The following is a 20890-nucleotide window of genomic DNA, read 5'->3' on the forward strand; positions in this document are numbered from 1 at the left end:
GTTCTGAACATACTGAGGTTAGCAGTTATAGTTCTGTCCCTTGGCAATGAGTTCAACAGTATAGGTCCAATTCCTGTGCAAGTTCTGGCTTTCAAGTTATTGTCCCTATGGGTGCTCCACCATAGGATGTGTATGCACTTGTGCACTCTTGACCAGATGCTTTAATCAGCAGTGTCCACAGGTCTGTCCTGTGCACTATACACCTGGTGCTCCAGTGCAAGGGCATCTAGGGAGGGGCAGAGCCATTGCCACTCCAGTTCCTTCTCAACTGCCATTGGCTAGAGACGGATCACTGGGGTGTATTTGTTCTTCTTTCTTGTTTTGTTTTCAGTTTTTTATTTTAGTTTTAGTTTTGAAGTACAAGTTTGTGCTTCAGGGCGGCTCCCCCACCTCAAGCTTTCTTTGTTGCTTGTGGCACTCTCTACCTGGTTTGTGCCAAGGGCTGTAGGTTTCAAACCCTGCCAGACCTGCCACAGATCTTTCCCCCTCAGTGACGAGCACTCCAGCTGTGTCCGGTGCCTTGGAGGGTCACATAAACCATCAAATTGCAAGGTCTGCACAGGGTTCAAAAGCAGATCTTGCAAACTGACGGAGGATAGATTGATGCTCCTCCTAATGAGCAATCCCTGAGGCCTGGGGGATCCAAATCCTCTTCCATTCATCGGCTTAGCCTCTCAGGCCTCACCGGTGACTTCCTGAACTGTAAAGGCAGCTTCAGAAAAAAGCATTCAAAGAAGAGAAAATCCCATTCCCCTAAGAAAGACTTCAGAAGGGGTAAGGTCACCTCTTAAAGCTGGATTCAAGAAGACCGCGCTTCCTATTATAGCAGGGGTGGGCAAACATTTTGGCCCAAGGCTACATCTGGGTATGGAAATTGTATGGCGGGCCATGAATGCTCACAAAATTGGGGTTGGGATCAGGAGGGGGTGAGGGCTCTGGCTGAGGGTGCGGGCTTTCGGGTGGAGCCAGAAATGAGGAGGTCAGGATGCAGGAGGGGGCTCCAGGCTGGGGCAAGAGGTTGGGGTATGGGGGAGTGAGGGCTCTGGCTGGGGGTGCGGGCTCTGGGGTGGGGCTGGGGATGAGGGGTTTGGGGTGCAGGAGGGTGCTCCAGGCTGGGATCGAAGGGTTCTGAGGGCAGGAGGGGGATCAGGGCTTGAGCAAGGGGTTGGGGTGCAGAAGGGGCTCAGGGGTGCAGGTTCCTGGAAGCAGCAGCATGTCCCCCCTCCGGCTCCTATGCTGAGGTGCAGCCAGGCATCTCTGCGCACTGCCCTGTCCGCAGGCACCACCCCTGCAGCTCCCAATGGGTGCCCCTAAACATAGGAGCTGGAGGGGGGACATGCCGCTGCTTCCAGGAGCTGTGCGGAGCTGCAGCATGCACGCACAGAGCGGCCCCCAACCCCCGGCTGGAGCCAGGAGCGGGCAGCCAGGAGCGGGCCGTAGTTTGCCCACCACAGTATTATAGGTACTGCTGAAGCGCCTGCGGGCCTTAGTACCCAAGAGTCGGCACCTCCCAAAAAGACATCCCATTCCAAGAGATCTTCCAGTAAACAGCAATGAGAGGCCCCATCCTCAGTACTGGGAGCAGAAGCCTCCAGGCACAGTAACTCATCTAAGATTAAGGACTCTAGAACAGTGTTTCTCAATCTTTTTTTATACAAGGGATTGGCTTGCTGCCTTTCAAAACTGTGTCAGGCAGATCTCAGGGACCAGTGCCAGTCCACAGACCGGTTGTTGAGAAACACAACTCTAGAAAAGCTGCCTCTAAGACATCAGTATCGCTACCTTCTCACAGTTACAGAACGTTCAGACTGGCTTCCGTCTGTCCTCAGTACCATCCTCCTCGGTGTGCATCAGTTCAGACCGCAGGGACAATGGTCTCTTCAGGACTGGGTCTGGCCCTGATACCAGCTATGTCCCTGGCTCCTCCTGTCCTCGACCTTAACCAGCTGTTACTCTCCAGGTTCCTGTCCTATGAGGATCTTCTCATCTCAGAAGAACTGGAATCTCCCCTCTTAAGGGGCACTGAGAGAGGTTCTTTCCCAGTACCATTACACCAGCCAGTGAACAACCCTCCTTTCTCTGGAGCAGGACCCCGACCTCCAGTACTGACCCAACTTCCAGTATCACTTCCCAGAATCAATGCCTGGAGCCCCTCTACTGGACATGGGGGGAATGATACCACCTCAGATTCTGAGATTTCTGTGCAGGGCTCTGCCTCCCTTCCATAACATCCCACACCTTTGGAGCTGTTTCCCAAGGAGGACATGCCAGAGCCTAGCGGACACTCCTGGCAAGAGCATCTCTCAGGACCCTTTCCTTACCCACCACCACAGTGGGCCTATGGGAAACCTTGGACTCCCTATGGAGACCAGATTTATAGAGTACCCTCTCATAAGAGACCTCACTAAGAGTACCCACCAGTATCACGGTGGCCTCTGGTTCTACAAGTTCAGTCACCTATACTGCTCCTTTCCCCTGTCCAGGAGGAGACTCAGGAGGGACAGGAGCCAGCAGCTGAGGAGGAGACACCCCCATCATAAAAACCTTCTCTTTCCATGAGGTGATGATGTCAGCACCACCCTTCTATAGGATGATTTCAGGGCTATTCAGAACCTAATGAAAAAACTGGCTGAATCCCTCTAAATTCCACTGAAGGATATTCAGGAGATGCAACATTCCCTGGTGGACATTCTGTCCTCCAGAACAAGGTCTCCTTGCCTATTAATGAGGCATTATTGTCACCATCCGTACCATATGGCAGACACCTGCCACCATTGCACCCACATGCAAATGGCCAGATACAAAATTTACATTCCAGCGAGGGGACTGGAATAATTTTTTCTCTCACCCCACTCCCAAATCACTGATGGTCACAGTCATTGAGAGAAACCAACAAATTCTCTCCAGTCCACACCCTTGGACAAGGAGTCTAAGCACTTAGACCTTTTGTGTCAGAAGAGCTATTCATCCATTGCTTTTCAGTTTCAGGTTGCAAACTACCAGGTCTTGATGGAAAAATATTATTTCAATAGTTATTCTAAGTTTATTCATTTTATTGAATACCTGCCACAGGACCAAAGATAGCAATTTTGAGCATTCATTTCAGAGGGTCAGTTAATCACTAAAGCTTCCCTTCTCTGCTGGTCTCCTTCAACGCTGCCAACACAGCCTCACGGTCCATGACAACCACAGTAGTTATGTGGCAAGCCTGCTGGCTACAAACTTCTGATCTCCCCAACAAAGTTCAGAATACTGATGAAGACCTCCCCTTTGAAGGGCCTAAGCTCTTCATTGGCGATGCTGACATCTTGATATCTACTACCTCAAAGATGCCAGGGCAATGCTTCATTCACTTGGAATTTATACATCTGGAACAAAGGTATTTCAGCAAATCAGACAGCTTAATGCTCTTGACTCTTTCAGTACCAATTGTCTGGGGCTTATACAAGCTATCCAGGGTTGTCCCTACCACCTCACCTGAGGAGCCAAGTTGAAGCAAGGGCAAGCAGTGGCTATACTGAAAGCATCTGAGTGGCTGAGACAAGTGTGGTTCCTGGAGCTGCTTCACCACTCTCTGACAATACCTTAGTGTCTTCCTCTCATACCAGATTTCCTGACACAGGATGTGGGCACCATAACCCACCTCAGGCTGTTCTCAAGAAATTCAGTCCATGCTCTTGAGCACGAGAAATCCAGCCACATGCAAAGCCTGCCTGCAAAAGTGGAAACACTTCCACCTCTGGTGCGCTTTCCATTTTATACCCTCTTCGGAATCTCCCCTCTTGAAGGTTCTTGATTAACTATTGGACTTGAAGGCACAAGGACTCTCTAGAGCTCCATTAGAGTGCACCTGGCCACTATTACAACTTTTCACTCACCCATTGAAGAGTTTTCAATCTCCACCCATCCTACGATAGCCAGGCTCCTTAGAGTCTTATCCAATCTGTTTCCTTATGTCAGAAATTCCACACTACCATGGGACTTTAACCTGGTTCTTAGTGCCATGAGGAACCTTCTATTTAAACCAATGGATAGCTATTCGCTACTTAGCCTCTTCTTCTAGACTTCATTCCTGATAGTCATCACTTCAGCCAGAAGGATAGGGGAACTAGGAGCACTCACGGCCGACCTGCCCCACACCACCTTTTACTGTGACAAGCCTTCATTACACCCCCATCCTTGTTGTTGGCCAAAGTTCTCGTCAGAGTTCCATATCAATCAAGAGAGCCATTTCTGTGTTTTATCCTAAACCTTGAAAGAGGAGGCTAACCTACATGCCTTAGATGTTAGGAGGGTACTTGCCTTCTGTCTTGACAGGACAAAGACTTTCAAGGCTTTCCCCCAACTATTTGTATCTTTCATTGAAAGGTTAAAGTAACAGCCAAGCTCTATTCAGAGACTGTCAACGTGGTTTCAGGTTGCATTGTAGCCTGCTATGAAGTTGTTGGGTTGCATCCCCTACCTAAAGTAACAGCTAACTCCATCAGGGCTCAATCCACGTCCATAGCCCTTCTTAAAGGCATTCCCATCATGGAGATCTGCAGGATCACAATCTGATCATCAGCTCACATCTCCAAGCATTACTCCATCCTAACTGCTTCCAGGACTGATACAGCCCTCAGTGATGCTATCCTCAAAACCATCTTGGATCTACCTTTTCAGCACCCTCATCCATCTCAAATTACTGCTTAGGAGTCTCCTACAGTGGAGCACCCATAAGGACAGTAACTCAAAAAAGAAGGAGAGGTTACTTACCTATACAGTAATTTGCGGTCTTTGAGATGGATTGTCCCTATGGGTGCTCCACCTACTATCCTCCCTCCCCTCTGCTGCAGAGTCTAGAAGGCTTCATGGTTGAGAAGGTACTGGAGAGGAAGTGGATCTGCCCCTTCCTAAATGTCCTGATCCCAGAGCACAAAGTGTATAGTGCACAGGCATGGACCCACAGACATTGCTAATAAAAGTCTCCAGTCAAAAGTGCAAAGGCATGTACATATCCTACAATGGAGCACCCATAGGAACAAATAATCTAAAACAACTCAAATTACTGTACAGGTAAGTAAACTCTCCTTTTCTGTGCTCAAGAGTCTTTTCTAGTGCTTAACAACATCACTGTTGCTGTGGAAAATAGCTGGGGGTGGGGGTGGTCAGTCATATTCAGGGAGAGAGATGCAATCTTTCAGATAGCTAGGGCCAATCCCATGATTAAACCTGACTCTATTCCTTTGGGCTTTAGGCAGAAGGTGGAGCAGCTATGCAGAGCTTTTTTTTTTTTTTTTTACAGTAAGCCTATTTGTTAGCTCTTGTATTTTTCTCTGAAGAAGTTCCTGATCTGATTAGTGAATTAAGAATGATGTAAAACTCATGGAAACATAGGCATCTGTTTGCACCAAGTTGCTAAATGTCTTGCATCAGACATTTATATGAAGCCTCATAGAAAACCCTGTATTGCATTGTGTTTTCATGTGTGTTTGCTCCTTGGGTTTTAATCTCTAATGAATTCCCCAAAAATGCAGTTCCCTATTCTTAACTGTTAAGAGCTTTAGTTGTGGCTGAGAATCCCAGTTGGTCTGAGTCTGGTTTGCTTTTGCAGAGCTGGGAGTTTGGAATCCCACTGTGCAGAGAGCTGGCCATTCAATATGAAAGTCTGTATGATTATCAAAGCCTCAGCTGGATTCGGGTAAGTGAAACCAGCCCTTCTCCCTCCAAACTCTTTATCCATTTCTTAGTGATTACTGCTGAAATGTCAGAGAAGTCTGAATTAAAAAACAAACATACTGTTCCTCACACAGTTAGGATGGTTACTTTCTAAGTATGTCATTTTCCCCCCTCTGCCAAGATTACAGATCTGTTCCTGCAACCTTTACTAACAAATAGACATAACTGTCCCAAATAGGCTCATTGAAGTAACTTTTGATCCTGCCAGCTGTAATTACCAATAAATATATGGACAACTGTTAAATATATAAATATGAACTATGCTCACAAGCACAAATACATACATATATATTTGTATTGCTGCATTAAATTTTATTTATTTATATATTTTCTTTATTGGTGGCCAAATTGGTCTCCCCCTCAGTGCTCTGGTATTATATTAAATTTATTCTAAGTGCAGCAAGAGTAACATGTCAGTCTAGGCTTATGAGAAGATAAAGAGAGATAAATAGAATACAAAGCACAGTGAAGTTCATGGTATTCCTGCCAACCATGTGGATTCTCTCATAAAAGCAAGTAATTAATTGTCAGGGTGAATTTGTGTCATTGCAGCTTTTATCAAAAAATCTTAACCAAGGCATTAATAAGAATTTTAAACTCTCTGGTTAATCCATCCTGGTTTATGTCCATAAAATATCAAGTATTATCCTAAAATAAAAAGTGCCATGTGTTTGTGAATTGAGTCTCAGGTTGATGAGCACACCTGTCTAATGATGAAGCTCAATTCAGTATTGTATCATTATCCTAAAACTGCATCAGTAAATTAGTTGTTATAGCTGTTTCTTCATTGGTTGGATTTAATCAGTCAGGTGAAAAAATCTTGACTGGTGGGTAACAGCCATTCATCTGATTCTTATTCTCATCTCTTCTGTTAAAAAAAATCTCTTTTTTGTTCCAGTTTCCTAAATCTGTATTAGACATGCGTTTCTTTGAGTTTCTCCCCGTCTTCTTTTTTTCCCTCAGTTTCTGTCTTGCTCCTTCATTCTATTTCCACATCATTCTGTCTGTTCATTTATTCTACCTGTAATGTTTTGAGGCTAAAGCCCCTTTTTCAGAAGAAGGGTTAATGTATGCAGGTATCAAGAAACTTGACTCAGAGTCTGTCTGGGCCAAAGTTGCGATTAGGTCCCCTGCACTGGAGACTAGGACTCCAAACTGGATTTTTCTCTCCAAAAAAGTCACCACGGTTAATAGTGAACTACCTGTGAGCCTTTTTGAGCTTTGAGTTGATGTGGCCCAGCTGGACAATGGGGTCTGAGAGCCTGCTTTTGGCACAGGCCAGCATACTATCAGTAGAAAAGTACCTTTTTCTTCCCCCAAATAATTTTTTTCCTTCCTCTTGTTAAACTTATGGATGTCCAGAATTCCAGATAGTCTAGACCATCTCCACTTCCTGCCCTTTCATGCCCTTTGGTTCACTGTTTAATCTGTGGGAGAGAATATGGTTAAAAGAGGAGACTGGGATTCAGGAGATCTAGACTTTAATCCAATTTTTGCCACTAACTAATTCTGAAACCCTGAACAAATCACTTTCTTAAATTTGTATGAGTAACTCCAATAAAATTTAATTTAATGTAAAATGGGGATAATTAAATTCACCCATAATTAAATTTTCCCAGGAGTTTTGTTTAATTACTGTAATGTTTAAGTGTTTTGAAATCCTTACATAACAGGCACTACGTAAATGCAAAGTATTATTATGAGGTTCTAATGTTGATTGAGATTCTGAAACAGTAGCAGGAACTTTGAGTTAGATATCAACTGCTTTTTCCGTCCACAGAAAATGGAAGCTACCTATTATGATAATATCATGGAACAGCAGCGCTTGGAACCTGAGTTTTTCAGAGTTGGTTTTTATGGCCGGAAATTCCCCTTCTTCCTTCGGGTAAGGCAGTTCAGAAGAAAGTGCAACATATCAACCAGGTCTGGGGTTTTTGTGGGAGAGAGCAATGTTGTGAATGTTGAATGTTAAAAATAAGGTTTTTCTTTGAAAGGGATAGAACTGATTGATCCAGCTCAGAGACTTCTTTGTGTCATTTCCACTGGGCTATTTGCCACTCTCAAACTCTGTGCTTTAATATTTTGTATTGTTTTGTAACTATCAGGAACAACCAAGGGTAGCTTTATCAACACCAACCATTCTGGAAACTTAGAGCTGATTTTTGGTTATGCAATAAACACAGCAATCTGGAAAACATCAAACCATGGTGGCAAGTTGGCCATGTTTCACACTGATTGGTGTGAGATGTGTCAGGTCCTGCCATGTAATCTCTCTTGCTCCCTACAGTGAGAAATGGGTAGCTTGTTATATCTGCTCCTGTAAAGCCATCTTACTGGGTAAACTAAAGGAACTGAACCATTGGTAATAAGTGATGGTGAAGACACAGAGGGGCGGATTTTCAGGTGCACAGATTTGCAAACTCATATTAGGAGTTTTGATACATACACAGTTGTGCATGTGAAAAGTCTTATCCAGACTCAAGAGCATTTCTTTCTCTCCATTCAGCACAGAACCCTGTTGCAGCAATTCTGGCTGTAGTACATTACAAACGTCCATTTTTTCATATCACATCATACTTACAAGGTCTCAAATGAAGTTCAGAGCCTAATATCAATGTGGTGACTCTTCTAGGCTGCTTGTACACTAGAATTTTCAGACATGTTCGGCCACAGCTGTAAAACACAGCCCCTCATCTACATAAACTGCTGTCAATCCTCATTGTCCACTGGTCTATACATGATCAACTGTAGTTGACTCCTTTTTTCTCATAGGGAATCAACACTAAAAGCCTAGCTTAGCAAAATGAAGGCTGTGAGTGGATATGATTGCGCTCTATAAATATATCTGGGAAGTAAACATCAGAAAGGTAGACGTGCTATTTAAACTAAAAGTTAATTCTTATAAGAACAAGTGTTTATAAACTGACGGTGAATAAATTTAAGCTGGAAATTAGAGGAAGGTTTCTAAGCACCAGAAAAGTGGAGATCTAGAACAGCCCCCAGTAGGAATAGTGGGGATAAACAACCTAACTGATTTTAAGATGGAACTTGGTAAGCTTATGAATGAGATTATATGATTGGGTTGCCTGTCATAGCAGGGGACTGGACTTGATGACCCAGGAGGTCCCTTCCAGTCCTGTGTCCCTAAAATGGGTGTTGCTGATTATCGTTTGACACCTCATATAAAACTTGTCTGACAGTTCTAGTGTAGGTGAGCCCTAGCCGACTACATTGACAAGATAAACTAACTTGAGACAACTAGAACTCCAGATTTCTGGTTTTCTTCAAGGGAAAGTATGACGAGATTGTAACCAATTCTATGGGGCATAGGAGGAAGGGAGGACAGAGCCTACAATGGTGAGAGCATGTGGGTGCTTTGTTAGTAATGTATAATTTTTAAGGTTTCCCAATTTAAAAAAATTAAATTACTTTGAAGGGAGTTTAAAAATTTAAACTCTGGTGTATAGGTAATTTGAAAAAAGTGTGTTTTATGGAGAAACTTGAAGGGGATGGAGGCATGATGGAATAGGTCAGCAACAGAGGTGCCCACTGGTGGAGGACAGCATAGAACAAGGGACAGACATGAGAAGCATGAAAGAAGCAAAAGGGCAGTTAGGCATACAGTTTGGATGGAGGAAAGGGAGCTGGAGCAAAACAGAAACAGACTAGAGTAGAAAGTTAAGCCAAAGCTAAGATGTGCAAAGCCTGTGTCAATTAGCTTCATTCTAATATGGAATGTGAGTGGGAGTGGGTTAGGGGATCAAAAGAGATGACAAATCTTACAAGAGTGAACATAAAAAAAATTAGTAAGGGCTAGAATATTAGGGGTGCTCAGACCCTTATAACCTACAGAATCTTACATGATAAAAATGATTTGCAGGGTCAAAAAACAAACAGAAAAGCATAACCACATCCGGCAGTTCTATTGTGAAAAGCAAAATGTAGAAGGAACCAGTATCAACACATATGGAGATTTCCAGAGGAAATTATCTCAGTTTTACCTTTTGTATCTGGCAGTGGAAATTTCAGAACATGAACAATAAACTAGTCAGTATAGCAGAGGAATTGATCCTAACGTCTGTAGTTCCATAAGTGAACCTACCCTGCTTTTCAGTTGTGGACATACAGCTGCATCTTGGATAGTAAGTGACGTGGCCTGTATGTTTAAGAATATGCATGAGTTTTCGGTGGTACAACAATTACTCTTGATTAAATTGTATAAGAGTGTGGGAATTGCTGCTAGTGACAGTAACAGCAAATACACTGTATATAATTATAATCCCCATTAATTCTGTAATTATATTCCATAGCAGTGTTTCTGATAGCAGAGTGGGAACTGATAGTGTAACAACCTCAATAAACTCCCTCTTTCTCTCTTAACGACTGATAGTGTACAGACATTTCAGAGACTGAGTCCGTTAGCTGACGTATCTGCATGGATCATATAGTTACATGGTTGATGAATGTTAATCTAAAGAAGAGTAAGATTTTCAGTGATTTAAAATAAAATATGTATTCAGAATTCTCAGGGATCAAATAAGCACCCAACACTTTCCTCTGGTTTATTTTATTTTATTTTAAATCCGCAGATTTTAAAACATTTTTAAATTTTAATTTTTAAAATTTAAAAATTACCATACTCACTTCCACCTCTTCCACTTGGTAGCAAACGTCATCTAAAAATGTCATTGTTCATGTTGCTATGAATTCTGAATCTCTTTCTGTCCTGGCTATATAAAGGTCAGTTAATTAAAAACTGTCTGGCTTCTACATTACAGAAGTTCAAGTAAGGCTTGAGAAACCACGTTTTGAGAGCTTGCACTGGCTTCTGCAGGGAAGAATCTGTGTTAAATGCAGATTTCTGGTATTTTTAGTGCATTATGGTTAGAACCATAATAATTTGGTGCATAGGCTCACAATTTCCTGGTTTGCTACAGTTAAAAGGCACAAAGTAGGTACAACAATTAGTAGAATGGGTCTCTACTTTGAAGGTGAATCTCTTCATGACAAAGTTAATAATAGCTGGGAACTTTGTGCATTACAGACAAAACTGTCCAGACCCATCATGTAATATTTCTTCCTGTTCAACCGTTGCTGTGACTGATGTATGGTAAGTCAGATATGTCACAGATGGAACTGATATCTGTTCCAAAATGATGTAGTATGAGGCCATGGAATAAGCATTTATTTTGCCCATTGGACTTGAAGTGGTTTTGCTTCAAGGTAACTAGAGTGTGCCCTTCTACTTGTATTACAGTGCTTCCAGAATAGCTGGTGATCTATCATAACCCACCAAGAACAATCCATTATTTTCATTTCTAATTTTAGTACTTCCTAAAGCTCATCCACTTTCTCATATTCCATGCAATGTTTAAATACACTTCTATCCCAATATAACGCGACCCAATATAACACGAATTCGGATATAACGCGGTAAAGCAGCTTTTGGGGGGGGGGGCTGCGTGCTCCAGTGGATCAAAGCAAGTTTGATATAATGCAGTTTCACCTATAAAGCGGTAGATTTTTTGGCTCCCGAGGACAGCGTTATATTGGGGTAGAGGTGTATGCTGTAAGGCAATAAAAATATTTAATTCTTTAGCAGAATTTCTTTTATTTATCTTGCCACATTTTGTCAAGACAAACAGGAGATCTGTTTTAGCTCCAATTTTCTTCCAGCTGAAGGAAGACGCACCAATTATTCACAAGCACCTTAGTTTCCAGTTCAAGAGGAAGGCAGAGAAAGACTCACCCATTAAACAAGGGTATTAAAATGTACTTCTTGCCACTACAACTAATGTACAAGTGAAACAGTGCTGTTTTTCTATCTGACCTTAATATTCTTTCATTACCTTTTGTCCTTTTCAGACTGATCAGACAGATAGTAAGTGTTGACACCCTAAATAGTTTTGTCTCCACTTCACAATGAAGGTTAGAAATCTTTGCAAACTTCTTCTTGGAATGGAGGCTAAATCTCTTTATACAGGATTCTGCAAAGTGAATGGACAAAAATAATGACTGCCCTAGTCCAGAACTAATAGCTGCTCAATTGTCCTTCCATGTACAGGTAGGTGGATCTTTACAGAGAAGAAAATTCTAGTAGCAGGACCTCCCCTCAGAGCAACTCACACCTCAGAGTTACAGTTCTCTGTCTACTACTCGGTGGAGTATGGCTCCATCCTTCTGCAGTCACAAGACTATGATGGCCCCTTCAGAGGACAGAGGGATACAAATGTTATGCTTGGAAATTAGAACAGTGGTCTTGCAGGCTGTGGCCAGGGTTTCCTGTCCCTCCTGCCGTCTCAGTCTTTCCCTGTGAACAAGGTTATGGGACTCAGAGAGCTTTGGCTGGCATTCTGGGAGTACAGAGCTAGCTCCAACTCCCTCTTGGCCACTATCCATGATCAAGACCAGGCCTTATTTGATATGACTTTTTCCTGGGCACTGTGCGTGATTTATCAAGGCAGTCTACATGGCTATGCTGAAGTCAGGTTCCCACCAAGCTCTGTTGTGGTGAAGGGAGCTGCAGAAGCAGCAACTTTACTTTGATCAAGTAGCCCCATGCCAGAAGCCATTTTTCCAGAGGTTCATCCAGTGGCCACTTGGCATTTGTCTTCTCCTTACCCTACAAAGTCTCCAAGGGATACATTTCTCAGTGCCAAACACCCAAACAGCAGCCTAGCCAAAAGCAGTCATAGTCAGACCTCCTACTACCAGAGATGAGGTTCCAAGAGAATGCAGAGACAAAATAAAAATCTTTATATTCCTCCTTCCATTACAATAATCATCTTTAACATGAAACATAAAGAAAACTCTCACTTCCTTTCCCCTATCCCTGCAGGCAACAGTGATCAAGAGCTCTAGGCAGACATAGCTCCCCGCCCCACCCCCAAAAGAAGTAAAATGCTTAAGGACGTCAGAGACACTGACATTCTGGGGCATAGTTGGTCCCACCATTTTACCACAGAGAACACCCATTTATTGACTGATGAAGTATCCAGGGTCCTGTACTTATCATCAGAGAAGGAAACTAGCAAAAAAGGAAAATGTGTCAGATGTTTCTTCTACCTTAAGACTAAAGAAGACATGTTTCTCCATACACCCAAATCTCCTTGACTTTGTTAAAGAGAAGGCTCACCCAGTAGCACTCCATCTTTTCCAAACTGTAAATTGTATCTTGCCCAAAGAGGCATTAGAAGAATGGATTCCCAATGTGCACTTGTCAGCCTTCAGTATTAAAGAGAGCTCTATTTGCTTTGCATGAACAGTGGCCATCAAGAATCTGTTATAGACCGGTGGATACCCATTTTAAGAATGACTAAGAGCTTGTCTCAAAATGTATTTCAGTCAGCATAGCCTCAGCATTTGGTCCCAAGGAAACAGACTAACAGAAGTCAGATAACAGAACAAGGAGCAATGGTCTCAAGTTGCAGTGGGGGAGGTTTAGGTTGGATATTAGGAAACACTATTTCACTAGGAGGGTGGTGAATCACTGGAATGGGTTTCCTAGGGAGGTGGTGGAATCTCCATCGTTAGAGGTTTTTAAGGCCTGGCTTGACAAAGCCCTGGCTGGGATAATTTAGCTGGGGTTGGTCCTGCTTTGAGCAGGGGGTTGGACTAGATGACCTCCTGAGGTCTCTTCCAACCCTAATATTCTATGATTCTATGTCAAATCTAGAACAGGGGATACCTAAGAAGTCATGCAGAATGAGGAAAAACTTTGAGATTTTCCAGTGTGCCACAAAGTATATTCACAAAGTTGCCTTCAACTTAGTCTTTGCCATTAGCTCTTCTTACTAACAAGGACATGAGGGCTGTATGGCTTTATTCATAGCAACTGGATGTCCAGGCCAAACAGAATTTTATTGTACTACCTTTTCCAGGCCAGTACTTTGGGGACAACTTAGACAAGGACCTAAAAGATAATACAGAACAGAAGTCCTATCTCCCAGAAAAGAAACACTCTTAGTCTTCCTCTCAGAATTTTGTTACTTTGGCTGCTCTCCAGCAAAGTCCAAGGTTAGCTCTTGTTTCAAGTGGGCCTTCTCATTAAGGTTGTCCAGAGACTGAGAACTACAGAGGCCTCCAACAGACTTCTTACATCAGAATATCAGCAGATCCCCTTCTCTCCCCAAAGACAGAATTCATGACTGCAAACAAGACGGGAGAAATCCACCAACAATTAGTGTGTACCATCTAGTTTCAGATAGGCTGTATGTAGAATTCTTTCAACTTCCACTCGAATGCATTTCATCACTTTACCAATTCCTTCAAACTTAAAACAAAATAAGATATTGCTGGCAGACATTAGGCACCTGGTCAACATTCAAGCAATAAATCAAGTTTTAATGTTAGAAAGATTCCAAAGAATGTGATAATCCTGTTTGCCCTCTCCAGTAGATCAAAAGTGCATAATGTTGTCTAACTGCACCCATTTAAGTCAGTGGGAGTTTTACTCCTGACATCCGTGGGAGCAATTAAACCAATTCTGAGCATTTTTAAGAATCCCACCCCTGTAATCTACTTGACTATAGATCTCAAATGGATAAATTTTTTCATAGCCTGTAAGTAGTTCAAGATGAAAACACTAAGCAGCATGTAGCAGCAATGGAACTGGAACATTTCCTTGCATTCATCAATTTTAAAGATGCCTATGTTCATATTCCAAAAGTTGACTCCTATTTTAAATAACTTCAGTTTTTTAAGTCTGAGTCATTGCCCATTGACATTTCTGTCCATCAGTTTTTTATGACACCCAGAATATCTTCCCTAAGATTTTCATCACGTTGGTCATGACACTGTGCCGGTGATATATCAGTCTTTAATTTGACAACTGGTTGATTTGAGCACTGACAGTGGATAAAGTATGTTTTGTAGTGTGGAAGACTAAAACTCTTCTGTCAGCTTCCTGATGAATGTGGAAGAGTATCTTGTAATTAATTCAACAGCACACTTACCCACAGGCACAGCAAATGCAGCATGTACATGCAGTTTGTTTTTGCCTTTAAGAAGTGAATCTAAAAGTCCATGAAGTTAGCAGCTCACCTTTTCTCACCTATCTGCGTATGACATCTTGCAGTTACTGGGACCATAGACTCACTAACACATTTAGTGCTGAGTTACATGTCTGTTCATGGGGCTGTCCAGACATAGATAATTTTTGGATAAGAGTGGGATTGATTCTTGAGTTTGTGTGCCAAAAGACTAGAGAAACTGAAATACTGTGGGAGAAGCAGTATGGTCAAATGGATGAGGCACTGGACTGGAAATCAGGAGACCTGAGTTCAAATCCTAACTCTCCCATTAATTTGCTGCGTGACCTTGGGCAAGTCCCTCCATCTCCCTGTGTCTGTGTCCCCACTCACCTTTTGTTTGTTTTGTCTATTTAAATTGTAAATTTATGGGGGCAGAGGCTCTCACTATTTGTATAATTTATGACACCATAGGGCTTAGATCTTGGCAGGAGCCTGTAGGTGTTATTGTAATACAAAATAATAAATAATACTGTTGCCCTTCTAAAAGATGGCTGGAGCCTTGCACATCAGCTTCCAGGTGGAAGAGAAATCAGTGAAGCAGAATCTGGGTATATCCTAAATATGTTGTTTTTTTGGGTAATAAACACCAGTCCTGGGACAGTGATGGTCACAAAAAGCATGCAGGCAATGCCTTCAATCAGAATTTTCAGCTCAACACCAATTGGGTTGACTCGGGGCAATTCTGCCTCAAGAAATGACTCTTGCTGGTTGCACAGCTCCCTCCACAGAGAACCTTGCATAACAAAATGGACAACACCATATATGTTTTTCCTAGACTGAACATCTTCTCGCACTTTAAGGAAAAGAACTTGGAAGAGTGTAGCAATGATACCTGGTTACACCTTCCATAGAAGTACCACATTTTGTCTCTCTCAAGCACTCAGGAAGGTCTCTGATCTCATATGACCCAATAACATTACATACAAAACCTACATGTGATAGAATGTGAGTTGCCTAAGGCTGACTTCCCATTCTGTGCACTTTGGAAGTATGGCCACATGGGGCAAATGGATGAGGTATTATTTTATATACTCAGTGCTTAACTAATTGGTGGTGTCATTCAGCTCTTCAGCTGGAAGCAGTTAAGAGAGGCAGGAGGAAACAGAAGGGAGGGGGAATGCTGGAAGAAAGGGCCAGAGAAGCCAAAGATCTCAGAGAGGTCAGATCTCTCTCTCCCTCTCCTGCCCTGTGCCTTGTTAGAAGTTAAAGGCTTGGGGAAAAGCCTTATGCTGTGAGGAACAAGCATGTATAAAGCACATTATAATTACAGCACTAGGTATTGAACTTATCACTGGTGTGCATGAGGACTGTCTGCAGTACAAATCCAGGGTGAGGGAATCGCGCCCTATGACACTACGTTAAATGAATGTTAAGGTTGCAAAGAAAAGCACATGAAAGTTAGAAAATGTCATTGTTACAATTGCCCGTGCAATCTTATTTTGACTCCATTGCATATGTGCATTATTATAGTCTTGCCCAACGTGATATAGAACCTGAGAACAGCCATACTGGGTGAGACCAGTGGTCCATCTAGCCCAGTATCCTGTCTTCTGACAGTGGCCAGTGCCAGGTGCTTCAGAGGGAATGAACAGAACAGGCAATCATCAAGTGATCCATCCCCTGTCACCCATTCCCTGCATCTGGCAAACAGGCTAGGGACACCATCCCTGCTCATCCTGGGTAATAGCTATTGATGGACCTATTCTCCATGGACATATCTAGTTCTTTTTTGATTCCTGTTACAGTCACGACCTTCACAACATCCTCTGGCAAAGAGTTCCACAGGTTGACTGTGTGTTGTGTGAAGAAATACTTCCTTTTGTTTATTTTAAACCTGCTGCCTATTAATTTCATTTGGTGACCCCTAGTTCTTGTGTTATGAGATGGAGTAAATAACACTTCCTTATTTACTTTCTCCACACCAGTTTTGTTGCCCTTTTCTGTACCTTTTCCAATTCCAATATATCCAATATATAGAAAGTACATGGCAGAGCTTGGGATAGAATCCAACTTTCCTGGATCCCATTTCAGTGCTTGAAACACAAGGAAACATCTTTTCAACCCTAGTGCTTAAAGTTTGGTAGTTATAATCAACTAAAAACAGGGGCTTTTCATGGTGTTAGGCAACTTTAATTATGGGCATCTCTACAGCTCTACCTAAAACACCAGTACAAAATGGATATAGCAAATGTGTCTATGTGTGCTGTGGCTAACAGCAGGGAACATTTCTGTTCAGCCACAGGCAAATAGCCCAGCAGGAACGGGCACCTCTGAATGTCCCCTTAAGAAAAGCTCCCTATTTCAACCAGGTGACCATGAATGATATCACTCTCCTGAGGATAACACACAGAGATAAAGAACGGATGTTGTTTGAACGCCAGCAAACATACGCTGCAATGCTTTGTTCTGCAATGCTTCCTAACTACATGTTACTGGCCTGGTGTGGTAAAGTGTCCTACCATGGTGGACAGAATAAGGCTGCCCTCCCCAGAAACCTTTTGCAAAGGCTTTGGGAGTACATCCAAGAGAGCTTTATGTAGATGTCCCTGGAGGATTTCCACTCCATCCCCAGATACATTAACAGACTTTTGAAGTAGCTGTACTGGCCGCGAATGCCAGGGCAAATTAATCATTAAACACGCTTGCTTTTAAACCATGTATACAATTTAAAAAGGTACACTCACCAGAGGTCCCTTCTCCACCTGGCGGGTCCGGGAGGCAGCCTTGGGTGGGTTCAGGGGTACTGGCTCCAGGTCCAGGGTGAGAAACAGTTCCTGGCTGTCGGGAAAACCAGTTTCTCCGTTTGCTTGCTGTGAGCTATCTACAACCTCCTCCTCATCTTCCTCGTCCCCAAAACCTGCTTCCATGTTGCCTCCCTCTCCATTGACGGAGTCAAAGCACATGGTTGGGCTAGTGGTGGCTGAACCCCCTAAAATGCCATGCAGCTCATCATAGAAGCAGCATGTTTGGGGCTCTGACCCGGAGCGGCCGTTTGCCTCTCTGGTTTTCCGGTAGGCTTGCCTCAGCTCCTTAGGTTTCACACGGCACTGCTTCGGGTCCCTGTTATGGCCTCTGTCCTTCATGCCCAGGGAGATTTTGACAAATGTTTTGGCATTTCGAAAACTGGAATGGAGTTCTGATAGCACGGATTCCTCTCCCTATACAGCGATCAGATCCCATACCTCCCGTTTGGTCCATGCTCGAGCTCTTTTGCGATTCTGGGACTCCATCATGGTCACCACTGCTGATGAGCTCTGCATGGTCACCTCTGCTGATGAGCTCTGCACTCACCTGCAGCTTGCCACGAGGGCCAAAAAGGAAATGAGATTCAAAAGTTCGCGGGCCTTTTCCTGTCTACCTGCCAGTCCATCTGAGTTGAGAGTGCTGTCCAGAGCGGTCACAATGGAGCACTCTGGGATAGCTCCCGGAGGCCAATACTGTCGAATTGCGTCCACACTACCCCAAATTCGACCCGGCAAGGCCGATTTCAGCGCTAATCCCCTTATCGGGGGTGGAGTAAAGAAATCGATTTTAAGAGCCCTTTAAGTTGAAAAAAAGAGCTTTGTCATGTGGACGGGTGCAGGGTTAAATCGATTTAACGCTGCTAAATTCAACCTCAACTCCTAGTGTAGACCAGGGCTAAGAGTGATTGGATTTGTGGCTGCATTTGAGTGCAATTAACAGGAGCTCAGTGAGTGCATTCTGGTTGTTTATATTTTGGAAATACAAGGGGATCTTTTTGTGGAGAGGAAAAGTCTGTCAGTTCTTTTGCTTATTGTGTTATGTGTATATCAAGATGTATAAAGGTTACCTAAAATGGAAGTTTCCTTGCTTTGGCAGGTGTTTCACGTAAGTAACCTTAATTCTGATCAAAGTTTTTGTTTATAGGACTATAGTTAGAGAACTGAAATATACTTTTCATGGGACTCAGGGCTTTAGAAGGTCAGACTCCCTTTTTACATTGTTCAAAAGTTCCAAAAAAGATCATAAAAGATCCAAATACTCTCTGTCCAGGTGGATTCATGACTTCAGTAAAGAGGCATACCTGACTACAGGGATTCCATGGATCATGACCCTTAGGAATTGTAGCTCATTCAGCAAGAGGGATGGCAGTTTCCTGATTTGAAGAGGAAGTTAGCTAAGTAGCCATTTAGAATTCAGTCCATAATTTTTCCTGACAGTACTACTGGATGGGTGGGAATGCTTCCATGCTGACAGCATTCTGATCACCAGTCCTGGATACCATATTCCAACATAGTAAAAACTATTTTTTGTCTTTTTGTCAGCAGGTTTTTATGGGCCTTTCTGTGGATAATTATTAAAATGCTAGACAGAGATCTTTAGTGCCAGGTCAGGGAGCATCAAGCTTTTTGTCCCTTACCTGTAAATTTCATTTTGACAAAAGACTTTCCCAATCCACAGTGTCACATCTGGTGGTTCTGTGACAAATCCTGGATGATGTGGGGGTCAGGGGTGTTTGTGTGTCTATATATTTATTTGGGTTTAGTTTAATAAAAAAAAAGCAATCTATCATTTAGCTAAGAAGCCATTCAGATGACTTCTTAGGGGTGGTCTTGTTGCTGAGCAGTTGTTCAGTGGGAAGGATCAATCTACTTATGTGTGGGAGGACAGTGGAACAGCCCATTAGTTCTGGATTAGAGGAGCTTCTTGCAAAAATATAATGTAGAGGTAAGGAACAAAATGTCCTTCTACAGTCTATGTTAAATGCAGCTTTCACACATAGCCCATTCCGCCTGTATCTCTTGTGATTAATGCTAACAGTATGCAAATATCTTTCCTAGGGTAATGTATTAGCTTCAAGGTCTAACAATTTAATTGCCCAGCTGGTTTTAGAAAAGGAGAGCTCAATAAAAAAAATCATCATGTTTTTCTTACAGAATGGAAAGATCCCAAATAAGTGTAGAGGCTTTATAGATCTAAAGATTGTGTCAGCCTTCTTTTACCAATCTGGAAATTCTACAACTGAGTAGCATTAACTCTAGGATTGATTACAAGATGCAGAGATGAAAGGAACTGCTTCAAATTACCAGGGCCTCAAAGCCTTGTTCTGTTTGCCGTATCATTTTTCCTAATTTAACTTACAGTAATGGAGCATTCTTCTAATGTAATCCAAACATGAATACCACACTGAAGGCTCAGACTATGGCAGATTTTTTCCCAAGGTAACAGCTCAGTATTTATTTTGAGACTAGATTACGCTGCTTCTGCCCACACTTGCCTGGGCATAGAGGGCTATGGCTGCAGTGTGACCAGTATGGTTTTGCTGCATGGAAGAGGAGAATTCAGCTCTTTAGGGGCTACCTGAACTTCTTATGAAGAATGGAGATTTGGGGTCCGGCGATTTGGGGCACAGCCATTCCCTTCCATGAAAGAAGGTGTAGTGTTTGAGGGTGCTCTCCAAGTGTGGCATGGAAGATTCCTTCACCATGCTGGGTCCCTGCAGACCTTCTCAGTGCATTATTCAGTGTGTGGGATGAGAATAAGATTTGCGCCTCTGTGCACAATTGAGGGAGTTTCCAGGCTTCTCTCCTGTCTTTAAAGATCCAGACAAAAAATGAAAAGAAGATAAAAGGCTGAAATATCTGGGAAATTGTTTTGCCAAGTAGCATAACAAGATTTTTTACCAGCTTAAAACTAAACAAGATTCACCCAACAGAGATTTTTATGTGTATTTACAAGTTAGATGGGTTTAGCTGACTATATTAGACAGAAGCAACTATATCTTCTTTTTAAAAACATCTTCTGGAAGAGTCACTCCTATCATGACAGGTATCTAAGCAGCATCTTTCTAAAATATATGGCCCTGTTATAAATCATGTTTTCAAATACATAGGCCTCAAATATCTATGGCAGTGAGATTTGCAAGGCTATCCTTACGCAATAAACCATGGCTTGAAGCCTTGGCTTACCCCTTTACTTCACTTGTTACAAACACAATGTAAGTAGATGCAGTTGTTTTTATCTTTTGTTCAGTGGCAGTGCTCCATCACTTTACAGCTGAAATACTAGCAGACTTCCTTAAGAATGGGGTGAAAAAAGTCAGCACATTGTTTCTGGGAGTGTCTTGTAATTGGACTTTTCTGGACTTCACTGCAAAATTTTGTCAAATGAAAAAGGGG

At 42.7% G+C, this 20890-nt stretch overlaps 1 protein-coding gene across 1 annotated transcript in view; it reads left to right on the forward strand.

Moving 5' to 3' along the window:
• The window catches only part of DOCK3 (dedicator of cytokinesis 3), a 608598-nt gene that overhangs the window by 556141 nt on the left and 31567 nt on the right, over nt 1–20890 (forward strand). Inside the window, exons 40-41 of the mRNA XM_077821606.1 lie at nt 5594–5680; nt 7499–7603. Coding sequence (XP_077677732.1) covers nt 5594–5680; nt 7499–7603 — 192 coding nt within the window. The remainder of the gene's footprint in view (nt 1–5593; nt 5681–7498; nt 7604–20890) is intronic.

Source organism: Eretmochelys imbricata, chromosome 7 (genome assembly GCF_965152235.1).
Source record: "Eretmochelys imbricata isolate rEreImb1 chromosome 7, rEreImb1.hap1, whole genome shotgun sequence".
In the NCBI taxonomy this organism is placed as follows: domain Eukaryota; kingdom Metazoa; phylum Chordata; order Testudines; family Cheloniidae; genus Eretmochelys; species Eretmochelys imbricata.